Source organism: Panthera pardus, unplaced genomic scaffold (genome assembly GCF_024362965.1).
Source record: "Panthera pardus isolate Hobbes unplaced genomic scaffold, ASM2436296v1 HiC_scaffold_24, whole genome shotgun sequence".
NCBI lineage: Eukaryota > Metazoa > Chordata > Mammalia > Carnivora > Felidae > Panthera > Panthera pardus.
This window is the reverse complement of record NW_026526810.1, coordinates 20,807,376-20,832,234: the sequence shown is the minus strand read 5'-3', so window position 1 is coordinate 20,832,234 and position 24,859 is coordinate 20,807,376. Positions and strand designations below refer to the sequence as shown.

The window sequence follows — 24,859 nt, the reverse complement described above, 5'->3', positions numbered from 1 at the left end:
TTGCCCCCTGCCCCACTCAAAGAGTCCCCTTTAAAATTTCTTCCCTGATTGGTTTAGTGGTCACAAACTCCTTTAGTTTTTACTTGTCTGGGAACTCTTTATCTCTCCTTCTATTCTCAATGACAGCCTTGCTGGATAAAGTATTCTTTTTTTTAATCAAAAGGAATAACAAGCGAATTTATTATTTACTTATTACTGTATTTGTCGCTTGATAGATATCATGTAACCATTACTTTTATTAATATGTAATACACTTAAATATAAATGGCACAAAAAATGAATAAAACATAAATGTGACTATATATATATTTCCAAAGTTTATATCCATTAAAGAACCTCAGAATTAATCAACAGATTAGTACTCTATTCCTGTTTTGATAGTTGAATATATTTTTCTTTTTAGTCTGCTATCTTAAGAGGCTGTTAAATTATAAAGTAGGTATCGTAAAGACAGTAATTTTGTGATCAAGAAAAAATATTTAAAGAATTTTGAGTGGGGGGCACCTGGGTGGCTCAGTTGATTGAGCCTCTGATTCTTGATTTCAGCTCAGGTCATGATCACATGGTTCATGATATACAGCCCTGCACTGGGGACTGCCTGTGATTCTCTCTCTTCCTCTCTGCTCCACCTCGCTCATGCTTGCTTGCTCTCTCTGTCTCTCTCTCTCTCTCAAAATAAATAAACAGGGAGGAGCTGTTGGATAAATAATTTTTATGTGTTGGAATGTTAAATCTTGATTTAAACCCTGCTTGTTCCATGTTCTCAATCCTTGCCCAGAATCACCTGAGCCATGCAGGAAGATCAGCAAGGCGCTGTGTGCTGGCAACACCATGCAACGCTGCAACCGAATTGAATCCAATGCAGCCGCCATTGCTGCCGCCCAAGGAGTTTTGTCTGGATAAAGTATTCTTGATTGCATATTTTTCCTTTTCAGCATGAATATATCCTGCCACTCCTTCTTGGCCAGCCAAGTTTCTGTGGACATATCTGCTGTGAACCTGATCTGTCTTCCCTTGTAGGTTAAGGATTTTTTTTTCTGTTGATGCTTTCAGGATTCTTTCCTTGATGTATTTTGTGAATTTGTCCATGATATACTTTGGCGATGGCCAGTTTTTGTTGAATTTAATGGAAGGTCTCTGCATTTCTTGGATTTTGATGTCTATGCTCTTCCCCAGATTAGGGAAGTTTTCAGCTATAATTTGCTCACATAAACCTTCCGCCCCTTTTTTTCTCTCTTCATCTTCTGAGACTCTTATGATACAAAAGTCACGGAGTTCCGTAAGTCTGTCTTCGTGATCCATTACCTTTGTTTCCATCTTCTTTTCAGAATCATTATTTTCCATAATTTTATCTTTTATATCACTAATTCCTTTCTCTGCTTCATGTGTCCTTGCTGTTATGCAATCCATTTGGGTCTGCATCTTAGTTATAGCGTTTTTATTTTTGGCCTAAATTTAATCTCTTATCTCTGCAGTAAGGGATTCTCTAGTCTTCTATGATTTTTTAAATCCTACCTCAGATATCTTACTTATATCTGTATTAATTGAATCCCTGGCTGTCATTTCTTCACGTTGTTTCTTTTGGGGCAAATTCCTCTGTCATCATTTTGGAGGAAAAAACATAATAATAAAATAAAATAAAAATTAGAAAAAAAAGGATGCTAGATCCTAGGTGTGTTTTGGTCTGCTTGTTAAGAGAAGCTTGAGAGAAAAAAAGTAAAATTTTTAAAAAAAATCTGCTTTTTCTGTATTCAAGAAAAAAAAAAAAAAAAAAAGAAAAAACAAAAAGCCAGATCCAGTTTCCCCTAGAGCTGATACTTTGCAGCACTCTGTGATCAGCAGACTTAGTGCATGAGAGGGGGTTGTGTTGGTTTTCTGGGAGAGTGGCCTGCTGCTCTCATTCTCAGGTATATTTGCCCTAGTGGAGATGTGCCTGGAGGATCTGGGGGTGGGGGTGGGGGGGGTGGAGCTTGGTGTAATGTGTCTGTTCTCTGCTTGGTGGTGCTGTTTAGCTCACTGAGGTTGATTAGTGATAGTGGGCTAGGGGTGAAAATGGTTTCATCCCCCTCTCTAGTCTCTGAAGCAGAAAGTTCCAGCCCTCACAGACACACATATGATCCCCTCTGCTCTGTCCCTGGTGTCCTTGACCAGGCTATCCGCTTGCCTAGGCGTGGCAATCTTGTGTTTTATACCTCAGGTGCAGCTGTGTTTCAAAACTTCACACTTCAGACAATGCACTGCTTGAACCCACTGCCTGATCCTGAGGGAGGTTCTTGACGCACTGTGGCTGGTACCAGCTTTTTACAGAAAACAGAACTGTGCAGCAGAAGTGGCCTGAAGTTTATGGTAAACCACAAAACACAAGGAGCACTAGGGTATGCTGCCCTCAGCTGACACCTTTGTTCCTATACTGGTGAACAGGGCCACCCCACTAGGTCTTTTGTGCATGAAGAGGCCCTATCACCGCTTCCAAATGCACTCCAAGCAGGGGAGCCACTTCTCCCCGTGCAGTGAAGGGGATCCTCAGACCATGCTGCCTGCGCCTTGGGCTCTGCCCTGCTTCCTTACCAGAGCACCACCAGGCACTGAATTCCAAAGTTTCAGATTCTGTGCTGTCTATTTATTTTTAAATTATTTTTAATTTTTAGAAAGAGAGACACACACACACAAGCCAGGGAGAGGAGCAGAGAGAGAGAAAGAATCTTAAGCAGGCTCCACTCTAAGTGCACAGCCAACATGGGACTTAATCCCACAACCCTGGGAATATGATCTGAGCCGAAATCAATGGTCAGATGCTCAACTGACTGAGCCACCCAGGTGTCCTTGCACTCTGCCATTTATAAAAACCTGGTGGTATGGAAACCCTCTTCTTTTTCCATGTCAACGGTTTTGGGGAACAGTTTCATTTGCAATCCCTTGCACATTTTTATGCCCCCTCCAACTTACCTCTCTGCAATCAGGGCTCCCTCCCCGCATCAGCAGCTGAGCCTCTTTTCTCCCAAAAGTCAACTCTCTGCAGTTCCTACCTCCATGGGTTGTTGGTTCTGCTTGTAGATGAGAAGCTTTGTTTTCTTTTTTTTTTTTTTTTTAATTTTTTTTTTTCAACGTTTTTTTAAATTTATTTTTGGGACAGAGAGAGACAGAGCATGAACGGGGGAGGGGCAGAGAGAGAGGGAGACACAGAATGGGAAACAGGCTCCAGGCTCCGAGCCATCAGCCCAGAGCCCGACACGGGGCTCGAACTCACGGACCGCGAGATCGTGACCTGGCTGAAGTCGGACGCTCAACCGACTGCGCCACCCAGGCGCCCCGAGAAGCTTTGTTTTCTAAGACTTTTGACTGATTTCTTGGATGTTCAGAATGATTTGGTATTTATCTAGCTGTTTTCAGGAGGAAGCAAGCATAAGGCTGCCCTACTCCTCTGCCGTCTTAACCAGCATATAGTTTTTCATAATATTCTCTTATGATTGTTTGTACTTCTGTGGTGTTGGTTGTTTCTCCTCTCCCATTTGTGATTTTCTTTATTTGGGTCCTTTCTCTTTACTCTTTGATGACTGGCTAGGGGCTTACCAATTGTAATTTTTTAAATTATTTTTTATTTAATTTATTTTTTAAATTTACATCCAAGTTAGATAGCATATAGTACAACAATGATTTCAGGAGTAGATTCCTTAATGCCCCTTACCCATTTAGCCCATCCCCCCTCCCACACCGCCTCCAGTAACCCTCTGTTTGTTCTCCATATTTATGAGTCTCTTATGTTTCGTCCCAATCCCTGTTTTTATATTGTTTTTGTTTCCCTTCCCTTCCTTTCTGTTTTGTATCTTAAAGTCGTTATATGAGTGAAGTGATATTTGTCTTTCTCTAATTTCGCTTAGCATAATACCCTCTAGTTCCATCCACATAGTTGCAAATGGCAAGATTTCATTCATTTTTATTGCAAAGTAATACTCCATTGTATATATATACTACATCTTCTTTATCCATTCATCCATTGATGGACATTTGGGCTCTTTCCATATTTTGCCTATTGTTGATAGTGCTGCTATAAAGGGGGTGCATGTGTCCCTTCGAAACAGCATACCTGTACCCCTTGGATAAATACCTAGCAGTGCAACTCCTGGGTCATAAGGTAGTTCTATTTTTAATTTTTTGAGGAACCTCCATAATGTTTTCTGGAGTGGCTGCACCAGCTTGCATTCCCACCAGCAGTGTAAAGAGATCCTCCTTCTCTGCATCCTTGCCAACATCTGTTGTTGTTGGGATTGTTAATGTTATCCATTCTGACAAGTGTGATGTTGTATCTCATTGTGGTTTTGATTTGTATTTCCCTGATGATGAGTGATGAGCATTTTTCATGTGTCAGTTAACCATCTGGATGTCTTCTTTGGAGAAGTGTCTATTCATGTCTTTTGCTCATTTCTTCACTGGATTGTTTGTTTTTTGGGTGTTGAGTTTTATAAATTCTTTATAGATCTTGGATACTAACCCTTTATCTGATATGTTGTTTGCAAATATCTTCTCCCATTCTGTCAGTTGCCCTTCAGTTTTGCTGATTGTTTCCTTCGCTGTGCAGAAGCTTTATATCTTGATAAAGTCCCAATAGTAGTTCATTTTTGCTTTTGTTTCCCTTGCTTCTGGAGACGTGTTGAGTAAGAAGTTGCTGCGGCCAAGATCAAAGAGGTTTTTGCCTGCTTTCTCCTTGAGGATTTTGATGGCTTCCTGTCTTACGTTTCAGTCTTTCATCCGTTTTGAGTTTATTTTTGTGTATGGTGTAAGAAAGTGGTTCAGGTTCATTCTTCTGGATGTCACTGACCAGTATTACCAGCACCACTTGCTGAACAGACTGTCTTTATTCTATTGGATATTCTTTCCTGCTTTGTCAAAGATTAGTTGGCCATACATTTGTGGGTCTATTTCTGGGTTCTCTATTCTGTTCCATTGATCTGAGCTTCTGTTTTTCTGCCAGTACCATACTGTCTTGATGATTATAGCTTTGTAATACAGCTTGAAGTCCAGGATTGTGATGCCTCCTGTTTTGGTTTCTTTTTCAAGATGGCTTTGGCTATTCAGGGTCTTTTCTGGTTCCATACAAATTTTAGGATTATTTGTTCTAGCTCTGTGAAGAATGCTGGTGTTATTTTGATAGGTATTGCATTGAATATGTAGATTGCTTTGGGTAGTATTGACATTTTAGCAATATTTGTTCTTCCTATCAAGGAGCATGGAATATTTTTCCATTTCTTTGTGTCTTCTTCAATTTCTTTCATAAGCTTTCATAGTTTTCAGTGGACAGATCTTTCACCTCTTTGGTTAGATTTATTCCTAGGTATTTTATGGTTTTGGTGTGTAATTTTTTCAAAGAAAAAGCTGGTTTCACTGATCTGTTCTGCTCGTTTTTTAGTTTTTATATCATCTATTTCTGCTCTATCTTTATTATTTCCTTCCTTCTGATGGCTTTAGGCCTAACTTGTTGTTCTTTTTCTACCTCCTTTAGGTGTAAGGTTAGGTTTTTTATTTGGGATTTTTTTTTTTTTTTTTTTTTTTTTTCCTTCTTGAGGTAGGCCTGTATTGCTACCTACCTACCTCTTAGCACCACTTTTGCTGCATCCCAAAAGTTTTGGGCCATTGTGTTGTAACTTTCATTTGTTTCTATGTAGTACTGTTTTCTTTCTTCCTTGATTTCCTGGTTGACCCATTGATTGTTCATCTACCTTCTGTTTCCATGAGTTCAGTTTTTTTTAGATTCCACATATCAATGATATCTATAGTATTAGTCTTCCACTAACTTATTTCACTTAGCATGATGCCCTGAAGTATTCATGTTTTTATAAATAGCAGAATTTTCCTTATAGTGATTTTCCTGTCTTTTTCAATAATATATCACGTCTTTTTTTTTATCCATTCATTCATTGATGGACATTTAGTTTGTTTGCATACCTAACTATTGTGAACAATGCTGCAATGAACATGGCAGTGCAGACAGCTCCTTGAGATCTTGTTTTCATTTCCTTTGGATATATACCCAGCAGTGGGGCTTCTGCATCATGTGCTAGTTCTATTGCTAGTTTTTTGAGGAACCTCCACACTGTTTTCCATAGTGGTTATACCAATTGACATTACCGCCAATAAAACACCAGTGTTCCCTTTTGTTAATGCCCTTCCTAATACTTGTTACCTCGTAGTTTTTTTGTTTGTTTGTTTGTTTTTGATAATAGTATTTCTAACAGGAGGGAGGGGATATCTTACTATTGATTTGATTTACATTTCCCTAGTGTTAGTTCTGTCAAGCACTTTCTTGTAACTGTTGGCCATTTGTACATATTCCTTGGAAAAATGTCTATTCATATTCTGTGCAAATTTTTAAATCATATTGTTTGTGTTTGCTGTTGAGTTATAGTTCTTTATACTTTTTGGATATTAACCCCTTATTAGATACACGATTTGCAATATATATTCTCCCATTCTGTTGGCTGTCTTTTCATTTTGTTTCTTTTGCTGTGCAGCTTTTTAGTTTCATGTAGTCCCACTTATTAATTTTTGCTTTTGTTGTGTTTTAGTTTATATCCAAAAAATCATTGTTAAGACCAATGTCAAGGAGATTCCCCCCTATGTTTACTTCTAGAAATTTTATGGTTTCAGGTCTTATGTTTAAGTCCTGAATACGTTTTAAATTAAATTTTGTGAGTGGTGTAAGAAAGCGGTCCAATTTCACACTTGTGCATGTGGTTATCCTATTTTCTGAACACAATTAATAGAAGAAACTATCCTTTTCCCTCTCCACTTGGTTCCCTTGTCAATGTTAGTTGACCATATATGTAAGGGCTTATTTTGGGGCTCTCATTGCTGTTCAACTGGTCTGTGGAATGGCCAATACCATACTGTAATGATTACTATTTTCATGCCAATAACATACTGTTGTGATTACTAGCTTTATATTCTAGTTTGCAGTCTGAAAGTGTGATGCCTCCAAATTTTTCTTTCATTCTCAAGGTTGCTTTGGCTTTTGCAGACCTTTGTAGTTCCATATACATTTTAGGATTATATTTCTGTATCTGTGAAAAAAGCCATTAAAATTCTGATAAGGACTGCACTTAATCTATAGATGGTTTTGCATAGTATCAACATTTAAACAATATTAATTGTCCTAGCCCATGAATATGAGATTTCTTTCCATTTGTACGTGCCTTCAATTTCTTTCATCAAAATCTTGTAGTTTTCAGAGGGTTCAAGATGGTAACATAGAAAGACCCTGAACTCACATCTTTCCAGGGACACAGCAAATCTATACCTACATATAAAGCAATTCTTCCTGAAGAACTGAGGGTTGACTGAATAGCTTCTGCACAACAAAGGATAGAGGGACCACACAGCAACTGGCAAAAGAGACAGAGGCATGGTAAACAAGGAAACCCCACCCCTGATGCTACAAACTATAGTGGGAAAGAATAGCACTAGGGGACCTACCTGCATGCATATTCACCTGCCCTAGGACACAGAAAAAAAAGCTATGGCTTAAAGGGAAACTAGAATTGAAGTGAAATAAGCCTGTAGCACTTGCCAAGTAGTAGAGAAACTGCTGGAACTCTCTCCAGGTTCAGAGGTACTTGTCAGCACCACTGTTTATGTTCACCTTCCACCTTGAAACCACAGATCGGAGTAGGGTGCAGGTGCCTGAGCTGGCATGCCACCTCAATGAGCACCAGGCCTCTAGCTCACACCAACCCCAGCATATGCCCCAAGGCAGTCCCTAGAATGATGCCTATAAGGGCTCTGTCTCCACAAGGAGGCCCCCATACTGATGCCTGCTCAAGCTCCAGCCATCCCACTAACACTGCCCCAGTATGGTGGACATTGGGACTCCCCTGAAGTGCTCCCACTACAACTCTAGCCATCTCACCAAGGCAGCACAGGTACAAAGCTCCCAGAAAACCCCCAGCATGCATCTACTTCAGCTCTAGGTAGCCCTGATGCAGAACCCCCTGGATCACCAACCATCAGCCACATCAACTCAAGCTGACCCACAAAGGCACACCCTTCATGAACACCCCAGGACAGCCAGGCCTGTGCCTACTTCTGCACTAACTGTCCTACACTGTATGTTAACTAACTTGAGGATAAATAAATTTTAAAAAATATAAACAAACAAATAAATAAATAACGACCAGGAGACATACTGTTTCGCCTAATTCATAGAAACAAACACAGAAAGCCAAACAAAATGAGGAGACATATAAATATGCTCCAAACAAAGGAATAAGAAAAATCTCATGAAAATAATTAAATGAAATGGAGATAAACAATCTACCTGATAAGGAATTCAAAGTAGTGGTCATGATGATGCTCAATGGACTTGAAAGAAAAATGGATGGGGGCACCTGGGTGGCTCAGTTGGTTAAACGTCTGACTTCAGTTCAGGTCATGATCTCACGAGCAGTGGGTCTGGGCCCTGTGCATCAGGCTCTGTGCTGATAGCTCAGATTCTCCCTCTTTCTCTGCCCTCTCCTACTTGCACTCTGTCTCTCTTTCTCTCAAAAAAAAAAAAAGCTAAAAAAAATTTTTTAATAAAAATAAAAATGTATTCTTAAGTATTTGTTTGTTTTGGTACTATTTTATAATTGAATTGTTTCCTTAATTTTCATTTTTGGCTTGCCCACTGCTACTATATACAGATACAATTAATTTTTTATATTGATCATATATATAGCAACCTTGCTGAACTTGTTTATTAGTTCTAACAGTTTCTTAGCAGGTCCTTAGGATTTTCCATACATAAGATCATGTCCTCTGCTAACAGAGATAGTTTGACACCTTCCTTTCCAATCCAGGTGTCTTTTAATTCATTTTTGTTCATTTAATTTGCTTGCCCAGCTACAGTGGCTAGAACCTTTAGTACAATGCTGAATATAAGTGGCAAAAGTAGATGGCTTTTTCCTGATCTTAGGGGGAAATCATCCAGTCTTTAACCATTAAATATGATGTTAGCTGAGGGTGGGGATGGGGGAGGGGGATTCACAGAGGTCCTTCGCCAGGTTAGGAAGTTACCCTCTATTTCTAGCATATTGATTGCTTTCATCATGAAGGGGTACTGAATTTTATAAAAGGATTTTGCTATGTCTATTGACATGTATTTATTCTATTGATGAGGTGTATTAACTAATTTACACTGATGCTAAATCTATCTTGCATTCTTGAGATAAATCCCACTTGGTCATACTGTATAATCCTTTTTATATATTGCTGAATTTAAATTAGCTAGTGTTTTGTTGAGGATATCTGCATATACGTTAATAAGAGAATGGTTTACAGTTTTCTTTTCTGCTGATTTCTTTGGTTTTCTTACCAGGGTAATATTGCCTTATAGACTGAGTTGGGAAGGGTTCCCATCTCTCCTATTTTTGGGAAAAGTTTGTAAAGAATTCTATTAACTCTTCTCTAAATGCTTGAAAGTACTCACCTCAAGTGAAACCACCGCTACTGGAATTTTTCTTTGTTGGAAGTTTTTATATTACTAATTCAATCTCTTTACTTGTTGTAAGTCTATTCAGATTTTCTATTCTTAAAACATTTTCAGTAGTTTGAGTCTTTCTAGAAATGTGACCAATTCATCTAAGTTATCTAATTTGTTGACATACTGTTGTTTATCTTATTTGCTTATAATTTTTCTATTTCTGTAGAGCTGGTGGCAATATCCCTCTTTTGTTTCTGATTTTAGTAATTTCAGTCTTTGTCAATCTAGCTGAAGGGTTATCAATTTGTTGATCTTTTTAAAGAACAACCTTTGGGTTTTGCTGCTTTTCACTTTTGTATTTCTGTTCTCTATTTCATTTATTTCAGTGATTTTGCTTTCTGATTTCATTCTATTGCAATCAAAGAAAGTATTTTGTATGGTTTCAATACTTTCACATTTATTGATGATTATTTTTATTGCCTAGCATATGGTCTATGCCAGAAAATGTTCCATATATACTTAGGGAAATGTGAATTCTACTGTTGGGTGGAGTGTTCTCTCTGCCCTTCCCCCACTCACGCTCTCTCTCTCTCTCTCTCTCTCAAAAATAAACATTAAAATTTTTTTCAAAAAATCCCTTATATCATAGCTTTAATTACTGACATATTTAACTTAAATCTTTTTCCATTTTATTTTTTTATTGTAGTAAGTGAAACTTTTCATTTTTATTACTTCAAACTTTAGACACTTCTTATCTTTTCAACATCTGAAAGATACTCTTTTTTTCAAGTTGTAAAAATAAAATTTTTCTTATCCATGGGTCATAAACCATGGAAATATAGCTAACTTTTTTTCCCCTCCTCTTTTACAGATTAAACCTCCATCACACATACTATGGGTTGTGCTAAAGTAAAGATGCAAACTTATTCAGTAAAAATCAGAGATAGAAAATGTCTACAGCTATATGTAATGGATTACTGGGTACATTAACTCATTGGATTTGCCACAGCTTTACACCGAACGCTGAACTCTGCACTACTGAGCAGGTTGACATACTTCAATATATCACATAATTCACATGAGTCATGCACTGCAATAGTATCAACAAACCATTCAATGTTGTATTTGCCTCTGTTTCCACACTTGATGGCCATCCAGTATATAATGTTTTTATTCACTTATTTTGATGGTTCTATGATTTAAATTGATGTTCCTACAAATTGCTTACCAGTTTTCCCAATATAATTTAAAGGAAAAAAAACCCTCTCTCTTTTAGACTAGAGACATGACTGTTAAATGCAGTTTCCAATACTAGACTAGATCCTGTGCTAGGAGGAAAAATGATGGCACAAATGAGAAACAATGGTATAAAAATAATGGTATAAATGGTAAAAACAAAGGTATAAAGAATAATGGTATAAAATAAGGGTATAAGGGGACAATTAACAAAATCGGAATATGGAAGGCAGATTAGACACATGTATTACAATGTTAAATTTATTGAAATTGATCATTGTACTATAGTTATTAAAGAATATTTGTGGGGTGCCTGGGTGGCTCAGTCAGTTAAGGTTCTGACTCTTGGTTTTGGCTCAGGTCATGATCTCATGGTTTTGTGAGTTCAAACCCCACATTGGGCTCCATGCTGACAGTGTAGAGCCTGCTTGGGATTCTCTGTCTCCCTACCTGCCCCTCATCCACTCACGCTGTCTCTGTCTCTCTCAAAATAAATAAATAAACAAACTTATTTGTCATGTTAGGAAAGAATATTTGTCATGTTAAGAAATACAAACTGATGTGTTTAAAGGTGAAGAATCATGATAGAATACATAGTATTCTAGATCAAAAAAACCTCACAAAACAAACAAATAAAAAAACAAAGAAACACCACATTCATATAGAACAATGGTTCTCAACTAGGGATGATCTGCTTCCTCCCCAAGGACATTTGCAGTGTCTGGATATATTTGTGGGGGGGAGGGGTACTACTGGCATCTGATCAGTGGAGTCCACAATGCTACTAATAAGCGCCCTACAATGTACAAATCAGCCCTCACAACGAAGAATGATCTGGTCTCAAATGCCAACAATATTGAGGTTGAGAAATCTTGATGAAGAGAAAGCAACTGGTAGAGCAAAAGGGATAAAATAGCAACAATAGCTGTGTCTAGGTGAGCGTTATGAGTGTTGTTTTGATTATTCTTTTGTTTTAAAGTTTTTATTTAAATTCCAGTTAACATACAGTGTAGTATTAGTTTCAGGTGTACAATACAGTGTCTCAACCACTTACAGACTCCACCTGGTGCTCATCAAAAGGGCACACTTTAATCCCCATCACTTATTTCACCCATCACCTGTTTTGATTATTCTTTTTTTTTTTTTCTTAAGTAGGCTCCACACCCAGCGTGGAGCCCAGCATGGAGCCCAGGGCAGGGCTTAGACTCACAACCCTGAGATAAAGACCTGAGCTTAGATCAAGAGTCAGACACTCAGCCAACCAGACACCCCCCCACCCTGAATTTTAATTATTCTTAATCTTGTAACTTTTATGTAATTTGGAAATTATTTCCAAATAAAAAGTGTTTTTAAACTTCTTTTATAATTTTTTTAATGTTTATTTATTTTGAGAGAGAGAGAGAGAGAGAGAGAGCGAGCATGTGAGTCAGGGAGGGGCACAGAGAGAGGGAGACAGAGAATCTGAAGCAGGCTCCAGGCTCTGAGCTGTCAGCACAGAGCCCGACACAGAGCTTGAACTCACAAGCTGTGAGATCATGACCTGAGCCCAAGATGAACTCTTAACTGACTGAGAGCCCCAGGCACCCTAAACTTCTTTTATCATACACTGAGTCATTACAGAGAAAAGTGGACCTATTTTGGGGCTCTGTATTCTATTTCTAGTCCATCTCCTGAAGATTTGGAGAAGTGAACATTTCTGGTGAGGTGACTTAATAACTGCTAAAGTCCACAGAAAGAGTTCTTTGGGTCTTAACTAAGCAAGGTATTTTAATATATGCATATTAAATGTGCAATGTGCAAAGATTCCAGGGTCAGATTATTTGCCTGATTTTTTTTTTCCAGGAGAACAAATCAGAGTGAGGTTGGGCTCTAGGAAGTTGGAGCAGTGATTCCCCAAAGTGAGCACCACTCATGCAATCCAAGCTCTTAAGGGCCATCCAGACACAAAGCAACATCAAGCCACGTGTGATATTAGCCTTTTGGGATAAGAGCAACATCCTACAAACACATTTCCAAAGGTTAACCTCTAGAAAACACGTTTGTGCTTTCAGCCTACAGAATTTTAAAGCCTAATTAACTTTAAAGTACAATTTAAATGTAATCATAAGACACCCTTCTCTGAGAGGATTTGGGAGTCTGTCTGGAATGCAGCAGAATACCAATAAATAAATGAGTTAGAAACTTGGATTTTATTTCTCTTCTATTATATCTCTGTTTATTAATAACTTCTCCAAAGGTAAAACAGAATATAAATAGGTTCACAGGAGGATATGTATTAAGCTATTTAATAAATGTTTCATAAAATCATTTTTTTAGGTATGCCAAATGTAATAAAAAGACTCTACTTGTAATGCATGCTGGCTGGCAGCCTTCGAGCCCCCAGTCCCACCTTTTTCCCTTTGCCCCACATCTGGGCAACCTGATAAGAAAGCCTGCTCATACCCTTAGACCTTTGGTGTCCTCAGTCCCTGGCACTGGCAGAAATTTCAAACCACACAAGCCCCACCTGAGTGTGGGAACCTCCATCCCACTCACTTTCTAACAATAAAAACCCAAAGTCCCACCTCCCTCATTTCCCTCTGGACCAAAGAGAAACCCTTCTCCTAGGTGTGGGGATTCATGTGCTATTGATTGTTATGAGTCATGAACTCTATTTTACACCCATTGGTGCCCATGTGTCATTTGTCCCAACTCCATAATTTCCCAGGGTGGAGTGGGAGAATTGTCCAGTGTCTGGTAGAGGATTCTAGCTACCCAGATAAAACAGTAACTGACTAGTTTTGCTTAATGATTTCTCAGAATCACTTGTCAAGGCAGCAGGAAGACTCTAGTCTCTAAGTCTTCCAGGGCAAAGACCAGAAGAATGATAGGATCATACTTACTGATGTCCACACATAAGTTAGGGTCTGAAATATACCAAAGCAAATTTCTATGAGAAAGGTTAATAATTCACAAAACAAAATTGAAAGGATAAAATTAAACCATACAGAGTAGAATACTGAAGTTACAATTAGTTACAATTTTGATTTTACTATTATAGAGACAATTAAAATGGAAAGTTTTTTTTTAAACTACATGTTAAAAACAAAAACACAGACTCCCAGCTCTCACCCAAACGGCACTCCAAGGGCACCCAGTGGAGTCACCAGGACTGTGGGGACCGCCGTGTAAGCCAGGAAGTTTCCAATCTGGCCAACAGCCACTGTCAAGAGAATCACAAGGATACCACTTGCAATTGCAGCTCTCTTTCAGCAATGATCAGAGTTTAATTGGGCAAGGAGCTGTTCTGAAAGGGCTATTTCTTCTCTATTACTTGTAAGGAAGCAAATGTGGAGCATTATTTGCATAATTAAGGGTCCTGAAGGCAGGGGAGAGCAGGCCCCAGAGTGTCACTGACCCAAACTGGAAGACTAGTTTCCTCTGTGGAAATTCCCAAACTAAATGGCAATGATTGACAGTAGGCGCAACAGAGTATATTTCCACTTTCCCCTTAACACATCCTTGTTTTACAACTAATCGCGTAGAATTTCTTGAGCCCCTTCAATGGCCTGGGACTTAACTCCAGTATAGACCACTGGGCCACAGTGACACGCTGCTGATATACCAGGTAGAAACACAACTGCCTGCATAGGACTGCATTCAGGGCTATACTAAGAGAGCTTAAAGATGAGCTCCTCAATAAAAGGAAATAATATCTGCTAGGTAACATCTTGCCTGAAAGGCAATGTGTGACAAATAAACCTCATAATATTGTTGAATTTTATAGTATAATTTTTCTTTATATATTTAGGGTTCTGAACTCTAATCTTATTAATTTTTATATGATAGCACATAACCTCTGCATGTGACCTCTTTTATCAGTCTGATTGAAGAAACTCTCCTTTGTAAAACCAATTACGTTCGACAAAACAAGAAATTTCACCAAGTGCCAACAGCCTGACTACAGATGAGTAAGCAGGAGCTATTTTAATTTCTTTGGAACCAGGACAGTCTGACCTGGACTAAATTCAGGGCTTATTGCAGGAAGTAGGACCCTCTACCTCCTCCCAACCGTGACTCCCACCCTGGTCCACAGTCCAAAGAATGCAGCCACACTCATTCCACCTCTGCAGTCCTGCTAGAGGAATGACTGATCTTAAGAAAGAAAGCACATCAAACTGTTCACCACACTGGGTACTTACTTGCAATTGTGCCTGCCCACCACACAATGTCTGTTAAATAGGAAGTACCTATGAAAGAGTGAGATAAAAAGGTCAGAAAAGTACAAAGCAAGAGGTTTACAAACTATATACTTTAAAAAAGGAACTTTTACTTGAAAATAAAATTGAAAAGAGTATTGAATGCCATACTGCTTAGTCACCATTTTAAGAATCTTTAAGTTAGTCTATAAATAGCAGCATGAAAAACCACTAAAAGTGGCAAATACAGGTAATTTTTTGCAATGAACACAAGCTGACCCAAACAAGTCAAGCCTTTATTAAAGAAACATTTTTGAGCTCATCATGTGACCCAGAGTCACAAATATTCTTTGGCATGAAGTTTTATGTTGAAGTCCAGTTCTCTCATGCATTTACTATAAGCCATTTATATGATAATTTTATTAGTATAGGCTTCAATGACTTGGTGCTTAAACAGGTTAGTCAATTTTCAAAATTTACCTTTCTCATATGGCTCTTTTTTCAACCATTTGGGCAGCAGACCTTTTCTCTCACTCAGTGATTTGACATTTTACACAGTTTCTTGTACTCTCTTAGGTTACCCTCATATACCCCATGTATAGTCAGACAGAACCATGAGCAGGTGCCCAGGCCTCCCCATCACATGGGTCCCTCCTTCCTGTACGAGGAACCTGCAGCAAGATGGTCTCCCAACCGTTGAGACACAGATTTGTCCCACTTCAGATATGTCAAAATGTTTGTCTGAGAGGTTTCTTCACTTCAGGTTATAGTACCTAATTCTAGAGTTTAGCCATTCTAATAGGTGTGAGATAATATCTTATTGTGGTTTTGATTTGCATTTCCCTGATGAGTGATGTTGAGCATCTTTCCATGTGTCTGTTGGCCACTTGTATGTCTTTTTAGGAAAAATGTCTATTCAGATCTTGTGTCCATTTTTTAACTATATTGGGGGTTTTTTTGGTGTTGAGTTGTGTAAGTTCTATAAAGATAACTTATATCTTAATATTTTGGATATTAACCCTTATCAGATATATCATTTGCAAATATATTCTCTCATTCAGTAGTAAATGATGTTACAATAGGGATGTAATGGGACAGATGGTAGCTATACTTACAGTGAACACAGCATAATGTATAAACTTGTCAAATCACTAAGTTGCACATCTGAAACGAATGTAACATTATGTTATCAGCTATACTCATTTAAAAGTAACTCTGTAGTTACCTTTATAGGGAAATTACTTTTTAAAAAATAAAGTACCTAATTCTAACTGGACATTCTAATTCTTAATAATTTAGTATAATGAATTCCAGTGATTCATGGAGGAACAGAATTACAGGTATTACAATATGTACTTGAAAACAGTGAAATGGGGCTAATAAGTAATGACAGAATAGGAAGAATGGATGAGTTAAAATATCATCATTTGGCAACATCACAATAAAAACCAATTTAGCAAGAATCACTAATGGATACTAAAGCAAGTGGATAAAAGTTTGTTGAGGAATATAAGATTGCCACATAGTCTCCCTTAATCACCTCCATCAGTTTTTCATTAATTATTAAGAGAAAAACTTACCTTTACAGTACTCTATAGACCCTGACAGACATCACCTAACTAAGTGGCTCAAGTTATCATCAGCAATGGGACAAATCAATATTACATGCTTCCTGAGTGGATGCGCTGAGAAGGATACATTATATCTGGTATTCCCGCCAAAGTGCATCACTTGAATTTAAATATGAGGAAACTGTGAAATAGACTATGAATTTGCTGGTTTGCACTCTAAAAAAAGGCAAGGTCCTGGGGCACCTGGTTGGCTCAGTCAGTTAAGAGTCCGACTTCGGCTCAGGTCATGATCTCACAGTTAGTGAGTTCAAGCCCCACGTCGGGCTCTGTGCTGACAGCTCAGGCTGACAGCCTGCTTCAGATTCTGTGTCTCCCTCTTTCTTGCCTTTCCCCTGCTTGTGCTCTGTCTCTCTGTCTCTGTCTCTCTCAAAAAATAAACATTAAAAAAAAATGTTTTAAAAGACAAGGTTCTAAAGACAAAGAAAGGCTAAAGAACAGTTGCAGATAAAAGAAAACTAAGACATGGTAACTCAACACATAAGATGCTAAATGAAAAAAAAAAAAAAAACGTTGCTATAAAGGACAGTATTAGGGCAATTGGCAAAATCTAAATATGGACCGTTGTCAAGAAAAGACTTATAAAACCCATTTTCTTTCTACATGAGAATGTGACTCAAGGTTCACTTTCTGGTTCTAGGAAGCTGACAGCCATGTGGCCAGAGGATAACACTTAGAAATGACCTCTGATGGACAAATAGTACCTGACTGGAGGTCGGTGAACACCTGGTAGAGATCCTATTACTTGGACTCCCGAGTGCAATGCCTCTGGGAACAAGTATGTCTCCTGTGGGGCTTGGGAGCTTTGCCTCTGTGACTTTACCCTAGGGGGTACAAGGCTCATAAGGCAGGGCTGCTGTGGCATTGCCTACTGCAGCTCTGCCTCCAGGCCCCTGAGCCATGCTTTGCCTCTGCTGCCAACCTCCAGCAGGAGAGGGCACAGCACTAGCTATGGCTCCTGTCCTGTGTCCCTGAGTGTGTCTGAGGCAAATGTGGACCATACAGCTGAGCCTAAGAAAGCCCTTCCTAGTAAGCACTGTAGACTAGTTACCAGATATTAGTGCAAAATCCATGTTGAATTTCGTGAATGTGTTAATCACACTGTGTCTACTTAAAAGAATGCCCCAGTACCCCCCAAATACTTGCTATATTTAAGAAAAAATTTTTTTTAGTTTTTATTTTAAGTAGGCTCCATGCCCAATGTGGGGCTTGACTCATGACAATCAAGAGTCACATGCTCTACCAACTAAGCCAGCCAGGCACCCCTGCATGCTGAATTTAAAGAATGAAAGTTCATGAAGTCCACTTCCAGAATGCTGGTGTGAGGAACCCTGTGGACCAGTTTCCCACTGAAACAACAATAACTGCCAAATAAAGTATTAAAATTGTTTTTCAAGTCTCTGAAATTGCCCTAAAAGCATACAGCAAATCAAGAAACGTATACTCAAGAAAAATCTACTAAATCTCAGTGAGAACAGTGTAAGACCTTAGCACATGAGCTAAGACCTATTTGTTCTCTCCCTCACTGCAATTCAGCTTCACAGAAGCTCCACTCCAGGCTGGTAACCAAGAAACTGAGGTCCCCTCTCCCTTTAGCTCTTCATCACCAGGAAGAGCAGTTCTTCAGCATTTCTTATCCCCTTCAAGTTGAATAGGCTAAATATCTGATCGGTGTATCCAAGAGTTTAGGGACTTCTTTCCCCAACCCAGGCCCTACCCAGAGACTCTATCCCTGGTACAACAGGCCCTGATCATCCTATCCTGTTTTAAGCCTGAAGGTAGGGTGCAAGTCTCATGCTTAGAGAGGCAAGCAGAGATCAGAGGCTACCAACTACTCCCAATAACTAGTCTCAACAAATATACCTGCCTTAAATTAACTGGACAAGACTATGAAGCAACTAAAAGCTAGATGTGATACCCAATGAGGCAGACAAGAGAAAAATTAGGTAAAGAAACAGTCAAAGATAGCCCAGCTAGTCATCTCAAGTAAAGGTGCACATACCCAAGACTATAACCTCTGAGGTGTGTGTCATTACAGGCTTCACAGGGGAAACAGACTTTACCAAAATACTCCACTAAACAAATTTAGGTCACTAAACAAATGAACAAGCAAACAATCCACTGAGAGAAGGAGGTCAATCAAATTCCAGAGTTGCTATCATACATTACCTAAAATGTCCAGATATCAACAAAATTCATGACAAAACAACAACAAAACAACACAATTCAAAAATAGCCAAAAGACTTGAGTAGACATTTCTCCAAAAAGATGCACAAATGGCTAATAAGCACATGAACAGATGCTCAACATTGCTAAACATTAGGGAAACACAAATCAAACCCATATCACTTCACATCCACTAAAGTGACTACTATTCACAAAAACAAAACAAGTGTTGGTAAGGATGTGGATAAACTGGAAACCATGTGCACTGCTGGTGAAAATGGAAAATGGTGCAGCCACAGTGGAAAAGGGATTACATATAGGATCACCATATGATCCAGCAATTCCCCTTCAGGGTATATACCCAAAAGAACTGAAAGTGGGGACTTAAACACATATTTATTTGTACATCATGTTCATACCAGCATTATTCACAATAGACAAAAGGTGGAAACAACAAGTATTCTACAGCAGATGAATGAACAAATGGACAGACAAAATACAATGGACACGGTCCTTTTTGCTATACACGAAAAAGCAGCAAACGGTACAAGAAAGATTGTTATTCAACCTTAAAGAGGAATGAAATTCTGATACATGCTACAGCACAGATGAACCTGAGAGACAGTATGTTAAGTGAAACAGCCAGTCAAAAAATAACAAATATTTTATAAGTGAACTTAACATGAGGTACTGAGAGTAGTCACCTCCATAGAAACAGAATATGATAGGGGCTGGGAGTGAGAACGGGGGGTTCCTGTTAAATGGGTACAGTGTTTCCGAAGGAGATTATGAAAAAGTTCTAGAGATGAATATTGATGATGTTTAACACAACATGAATGCCTTTAACACAGCCAAACTATACAATTAAAAATGGTTAAAATAGTAAATTTTATGGCATGCATATTTTACAACAATAAAAAAATAAATGGAGCAACAGAGGCCTGAAAATGTTAAGCCCATGACTCCCTATCATCTTGAGATATAAACTAAGTCAAGAGCTTCCAGCATTATGAATCATAAACCAGAACGTCCATGGTAGGAGTGCCTGGAGCCTCCACAATATCTGCAGTCCATCCTACAATGACACTATTGCCATCTAGTGGTCCTTGAGCCCTAGACCTTTGGGGTCTCCTGTAACCTAGGTGCTATTCAACTTCAAGAGGAGATGCTGGGTCAAGTCACTCTCCAGGCAGTGCTTCTTGATGGGAAAACTGTTATTTCTGTCTTTTTTTTTTTTTGGTGTTTAAATGTACTAAGAAGATGGATATAGGGACCATTCTACAGAGATTCTGTGCCTTTTTGCTCTTGATAGTTTGTCTTCATCTTTTTCCTTGTAGGTCTCTTAGGGGTTAAGTAGTATCAAGAGGAAGCAAGGCAAAGTTTTCTTGTTTATTCTGCATGCTGGGAATGAGGAACATTTTAGGTTCATGAATAACTTATTGTATATTTGTATTATAATTAAAGATAAAATATTCTTGCTCCATTTGTTACACATGAAACAGAAGCAAAGAACACAAGGTAAACTATAATTAAGTGCTTGAATGATGTTGGTTTCTATTAGGTGTAAAAGTTCAAAGAAAAAAATGCTGTGTGATGGCATGATCATGTAATAATAAAAATAAGAACCCCCGCTCCCTAAATACAAGACATACAAAAAAGCCAGGAGAATGTGACCTACATTACATACACTATACAAACAGGGAAAATGCAGGCAACTAAAACTGCCTGTAAGAGAGCCTAATTTCAGACTTCACAAAAATCTCAAACCATACATTAAAAATATGTTCAAGTTAGTAACTGGAATTAAGATAAAAACTTAAAAAAATATGTTCAAATAAGTAAAGAAGCCACGCTTAAAGAAGTAAAGAAGGTATGTGTAAATACAACTTCTCATCAAATAGAGAGTATTAATGAAGAGATAGAAATGACTTAAAAAAAAACAAACCCAAACTGAAATTCTGGAATTAAAAAGCACAATACTGGAATGAAAAAAGAAATCAATAGCAAATTTGAATATTCTCGGCAAAAGAAAGATTTAGTGAATTTGAACATAGATTGATAAAGACTGTACATTCTGAAGGGGGGAAAAGCATAAAGAAAAATAAACAGAACCTTAGAAAAATGTGAAACAACATTAAGTACATCAACACAGTCATAATGTTACTACCAGAAGGAGAGAAGAGAGGAAGTAGAAGAAAAAACATTCAAGGAAAAAAAGGCTGAAATTTACGAAACATGATGACAATTCAAGAAGCTCAACAAACTCCAGGAGTTCCACACACAAGTCACATTGGTAAAAATGCTCAAAGATGAAGAAAAATTTTAAGAGAAGCAATAGAAAAATGAATGATAATACGCAAGACAATCTCAGTAAATTAACAACTGATTTCTTAGCAAATTTTAATTACAATTTTTAAAAAATGTTTAATTACAAAACACAAATTTGTTTCCCTTTCTCACCTTAACTGATTTGAAAAGCTATGGGACATATGTGCACAGAACTGTTGTTGGATTTATAATACATAGAATTGTAATATATTTAACAATAACAGCATAAAGGATGTGGGTGTGATCAAAGTTTTACTGAGTAAGGACATGGTAACTTAATAACTTGAATGCCGTAAGAACAAATAAAGAGAACAAAGAATGGTAAATAAAAAGGTTAACATATCGATGGGGTGCCTTGGTGGCTCAGTTGGTTGAGTGTCTGACTCTTGATTTCAGCACAGGTCATGAGCTTGGAGCTTAAGATTCTCTCTCTGTCTCCCTCTTTCCCTCTCCCCCAGCTCTCTCTCTCTCTCTCTCTCTCTCTAATAATAAAAATAAAAATAATTAAAAATTTTTTTAAATGGTTAACATATTAAACTCTATAAATCTATATTTGCTTTTCTTTATTTTGGAAACTTCTTTAAGGACATAAAATTATATAAAGCTTGCATTACTTTAATTATGTATTGCAACAATATATTGTTGGGTTTGTAACATAAAAACAATAACACAAATAAAAGAAGCAGCAATATACAAGCAAGGCTTCTATATCTAATTAGAATTAAATTAGCGTAAGTCTAAAGTAGATTTCTTAAAAAAATTTTTTTTTTAATGTTCATTTATTTTTGAGAGAGAGAGACAAAGCGTGAGCGGGAGGGGCAGAGAGAGAGGGAGACACAGAATCAGAAGCAGACTCCTGGCTCTGAGCTGTCAGCACAGAGCCCAACTCCGGGCTGAAACTCACAAACCATGAGACCATAACCCGAGCCAAAGTCAGCCACTTAACTGACTGAGCCACCCAGGTGCCCCTAAAGTAGATTTTCTAAGTTAAGATGTATATGGTAAGTTTAGAGCAACCACTAAAAAAATAATGCAAAAATACATTGACAGGGAAAATATCAGGAGGATGAGATTCAAGTGGTAAAACAGGAGGATCCTGAGCTCCCCTCCTCCCATGCACACCAAAACTACAGCTACCTATAGAACAACTCTCTAGGAGAACTACCTTAAGACTAACAGAATAGTTATTCTGCAACTAAAAATATAATGAAAAAGCCATATAGAGATGGGTAAGAGGGGCAGAGAGTCTAGTAGGAACTCATGCCCCCAGAGTAACAAACCAAAAGCAGAGGGATATCACAAAATGGAGGTTATCTCTCAGGAGCAAGGGGATCAAGCCCCACATCCGGCATCCCTACCCTGAGGACCTGCACTGAGTAGATGAGCCCATATAAAATCTGACTTTGAAAATCAGCCCAGCTTAACTCGGGAAGAACCAAAGGGCTACAGGATATTAAGACTCCAATCTTAAAGAGCCAGAGCACTATACCACTCACTCCATGACTCAGCATAGAGCCAGAAGTTTGAAAAGTAATTGGACCATGCACGAAGGAGATTATTTGACTAATTTTAGGGTATCCGCTAGAGGGGCTGGGATCTATAAGAACTTTCTCCAGGAATGGAAGTGGTGGTACAATTTTTATTATTCTCCTTCTAACTAGCTGACCTGGTGCTGGTGGGTACCATTTCTGGTAACTTCCATGCACCTTGCTAGCACCACTCTCCCCACCCTGGGGACTCACCCCACCTACCCTGCCCACCCAAGCAGGCACACTTCCCAAGTGGCTTCCACCTAACTGCCATCCCCACAGCAGCTGGTGGGAAGCATCAGCTGAAACCACACCTTCCTCTAGGGACTCCCACAGGGCAGAAGGGAAGGAGGAGCATCCTTGCCCACCAGCACACTCACAACAGTAGTGGCCTGGTTTCACAGTCAACCACACCAGGGGCCAGTCAAGCCCACCAGTGTGCCCACAGCAGTCACGGCTCAGCCATGATAGGAGGACATATGAAACCCACAGAGGCGACATCCCTGGAGCATGTAGTTCTGATAACCAGGGGGGATGGTGCTTCTGGGCCCCAAAGGAGACCCTGTATATAAGGCCCCTCTTTCAAGAACAGAAGACATAGTTGATCTACTTAATGCAAAGAAATAAACACAGAGAGTTAGACAAAATGAGGAGACAGAGGAACATGGTCCAAATGAAAGAATAAGACAAAAACCTCAAAAAAGAACTAAATGAAATGTAGATCAGCAAGCTACCTGACAAATGGTTCAAAATAATAGTCATAAAGATGCTCACCAAATTTGGGAGAAGAGTGAATGATCTCAGGGACAACTTCAACAAAAGAGAAAATATTAAAAAGTTCAATCAGAGCTAAAGAATACAATAACAAATAAAAGACATACTAAACAGAATCAACACCAGATTACATAATACAGAAGAACAAATCAGGAATCTGGAAGAGAGGGTAGAGGAATTCAGCCAAGCAGAACAGCAAAAAGGAAGGAAGGAAGGATTTTAAAAGATACTTTAGGGAACCCCTGGGAAAGCATCAAACACACTAACAATTGCATTACAAAGGTCCAAGAAGGAGAAGAGAGAGAAAAAAAAGGCAAAAAAGTTATTTGAATGAAAACATAGCTGGAAACATTCCTAATCTGGGAAAAGAAACAAACATCCAGGTCGAGGAAGTAAAGAGAGTCCCAAAAAAGATGAGCCCAAAGATGTTCATATAAAGACACATAATAATTAGAATATAAGAAATTAAAAACAAACTCTTAAAAGCAGCAAGGAAAAAGCAATTAGTTACATGCAAGGGAACCACTGTAAGTCTGTCAGCTGATTTGCAGCAGAAACATTGCAGACCATAAAGGAGTACAATGAAATATTCAAAGTGCTTAAAAAAAAAAAAAACTATTGAGAATGCCCTACCTGGCAAGGTTATCATTCAGAATTGAGGGAGAAATACAGAGTTTTGGAATCAAAAGTTAAAGAAGTTCATTACCACTAAATCAGCCTTATAAGAAATGTTGAAGTAAATTCTTTAAGTGAGAAAGAAAAGGCCAAAACTAGAAGAAAATTATGAATGAAAAAATTTCACTAAGAAAAGGAAACATAGTAAAAGTGGTAGATCAACCACTTATAAAGCTATTATCAAGGTTAAAAGTCAACATTAGTAAAATCAACTATGTCTAAAATAATTATAAGAGATCCACAAAATTTAAAAATGTAAAATATGACATCAAAAAATTAAAATGTGAAGGGGAAGTAAAAGTGTAGCATTTTTACATAGTGTTTGAACTTAAGTAACCATCAACTTAAAATAGACTGCTATATGTACAGAATGTTATATATGAACCTCAGAGTAACCTCCAACCATAAAACTATAATATACAAAAAATAAAAAGGAATCCAACAGTAACACTAGATAAAATCATTGATTCACAAAGAGAGCAAGAGAAAAAAAAAAAGGAACAGAGAACTACAAGAACAAACAGAAAACACTGAACAAAATGACAATGTGTACATGTCTATCAATAATTACTAGAAACATAATTGGATGAATGCTCCAGTCAAAAGACATAGGGTGGCTTAATGGATTCAAAAAACAAAAAAAAAAACCCACCAAGATCCAACCATATGCTGCTTACAAGAGACTCACTTCAGACCAAAAGACATGTACATATTGAAAATGAAAGGATGGAAAACAATAACCCATGCAAATAGAAATAAAAAGGAAACTGGCATAGCAATACTTATATCAGACAAAAGACTTTAAAATAGACTACAACAACAAAGAAAGGTATTATATAATGATAAAGGGATAAATCCACAAGAAGATTAGGGATTTTAGGTATCTATGCACC

At 38.1% G+C, this 24,859-nt stretch overlaps 1 protein-coding gene across 3 annotated transcripts in view; it reads right to left on the bottom strand.

The window, feature by feature from the left end:
• Positions 1-24,859, bottom strand: part of NIPA1 (NIPA magnesium transporter 1) — an 83,476-nt gene that overhangs the window by 30,094 nt on the left and 28,523 nt on the right. For 2 of the 3 annotated variants that reach the window (XM_019438163.2, XM_019438165.2), the window contains exons 2-3: positions 14,869-14,916; positions 13,799-13,889 (exon numbers count right to left, since the gene is read on the bottom strand). In XM_019438163.2, the coding sequence (XP_019293708.1) occupies positions 13,799-13,889; positions 14,869-14,916 (139 nt within the window). Of the gene's footprint in view, positions 1-13,798; positions 13,890-14,868; positions 14,917-15,980; positions 16,030-24,859 lie in introns of all 3 variants that reach the window. The other variant, XM_053888813.1, reaches the window with a different exon arrangement.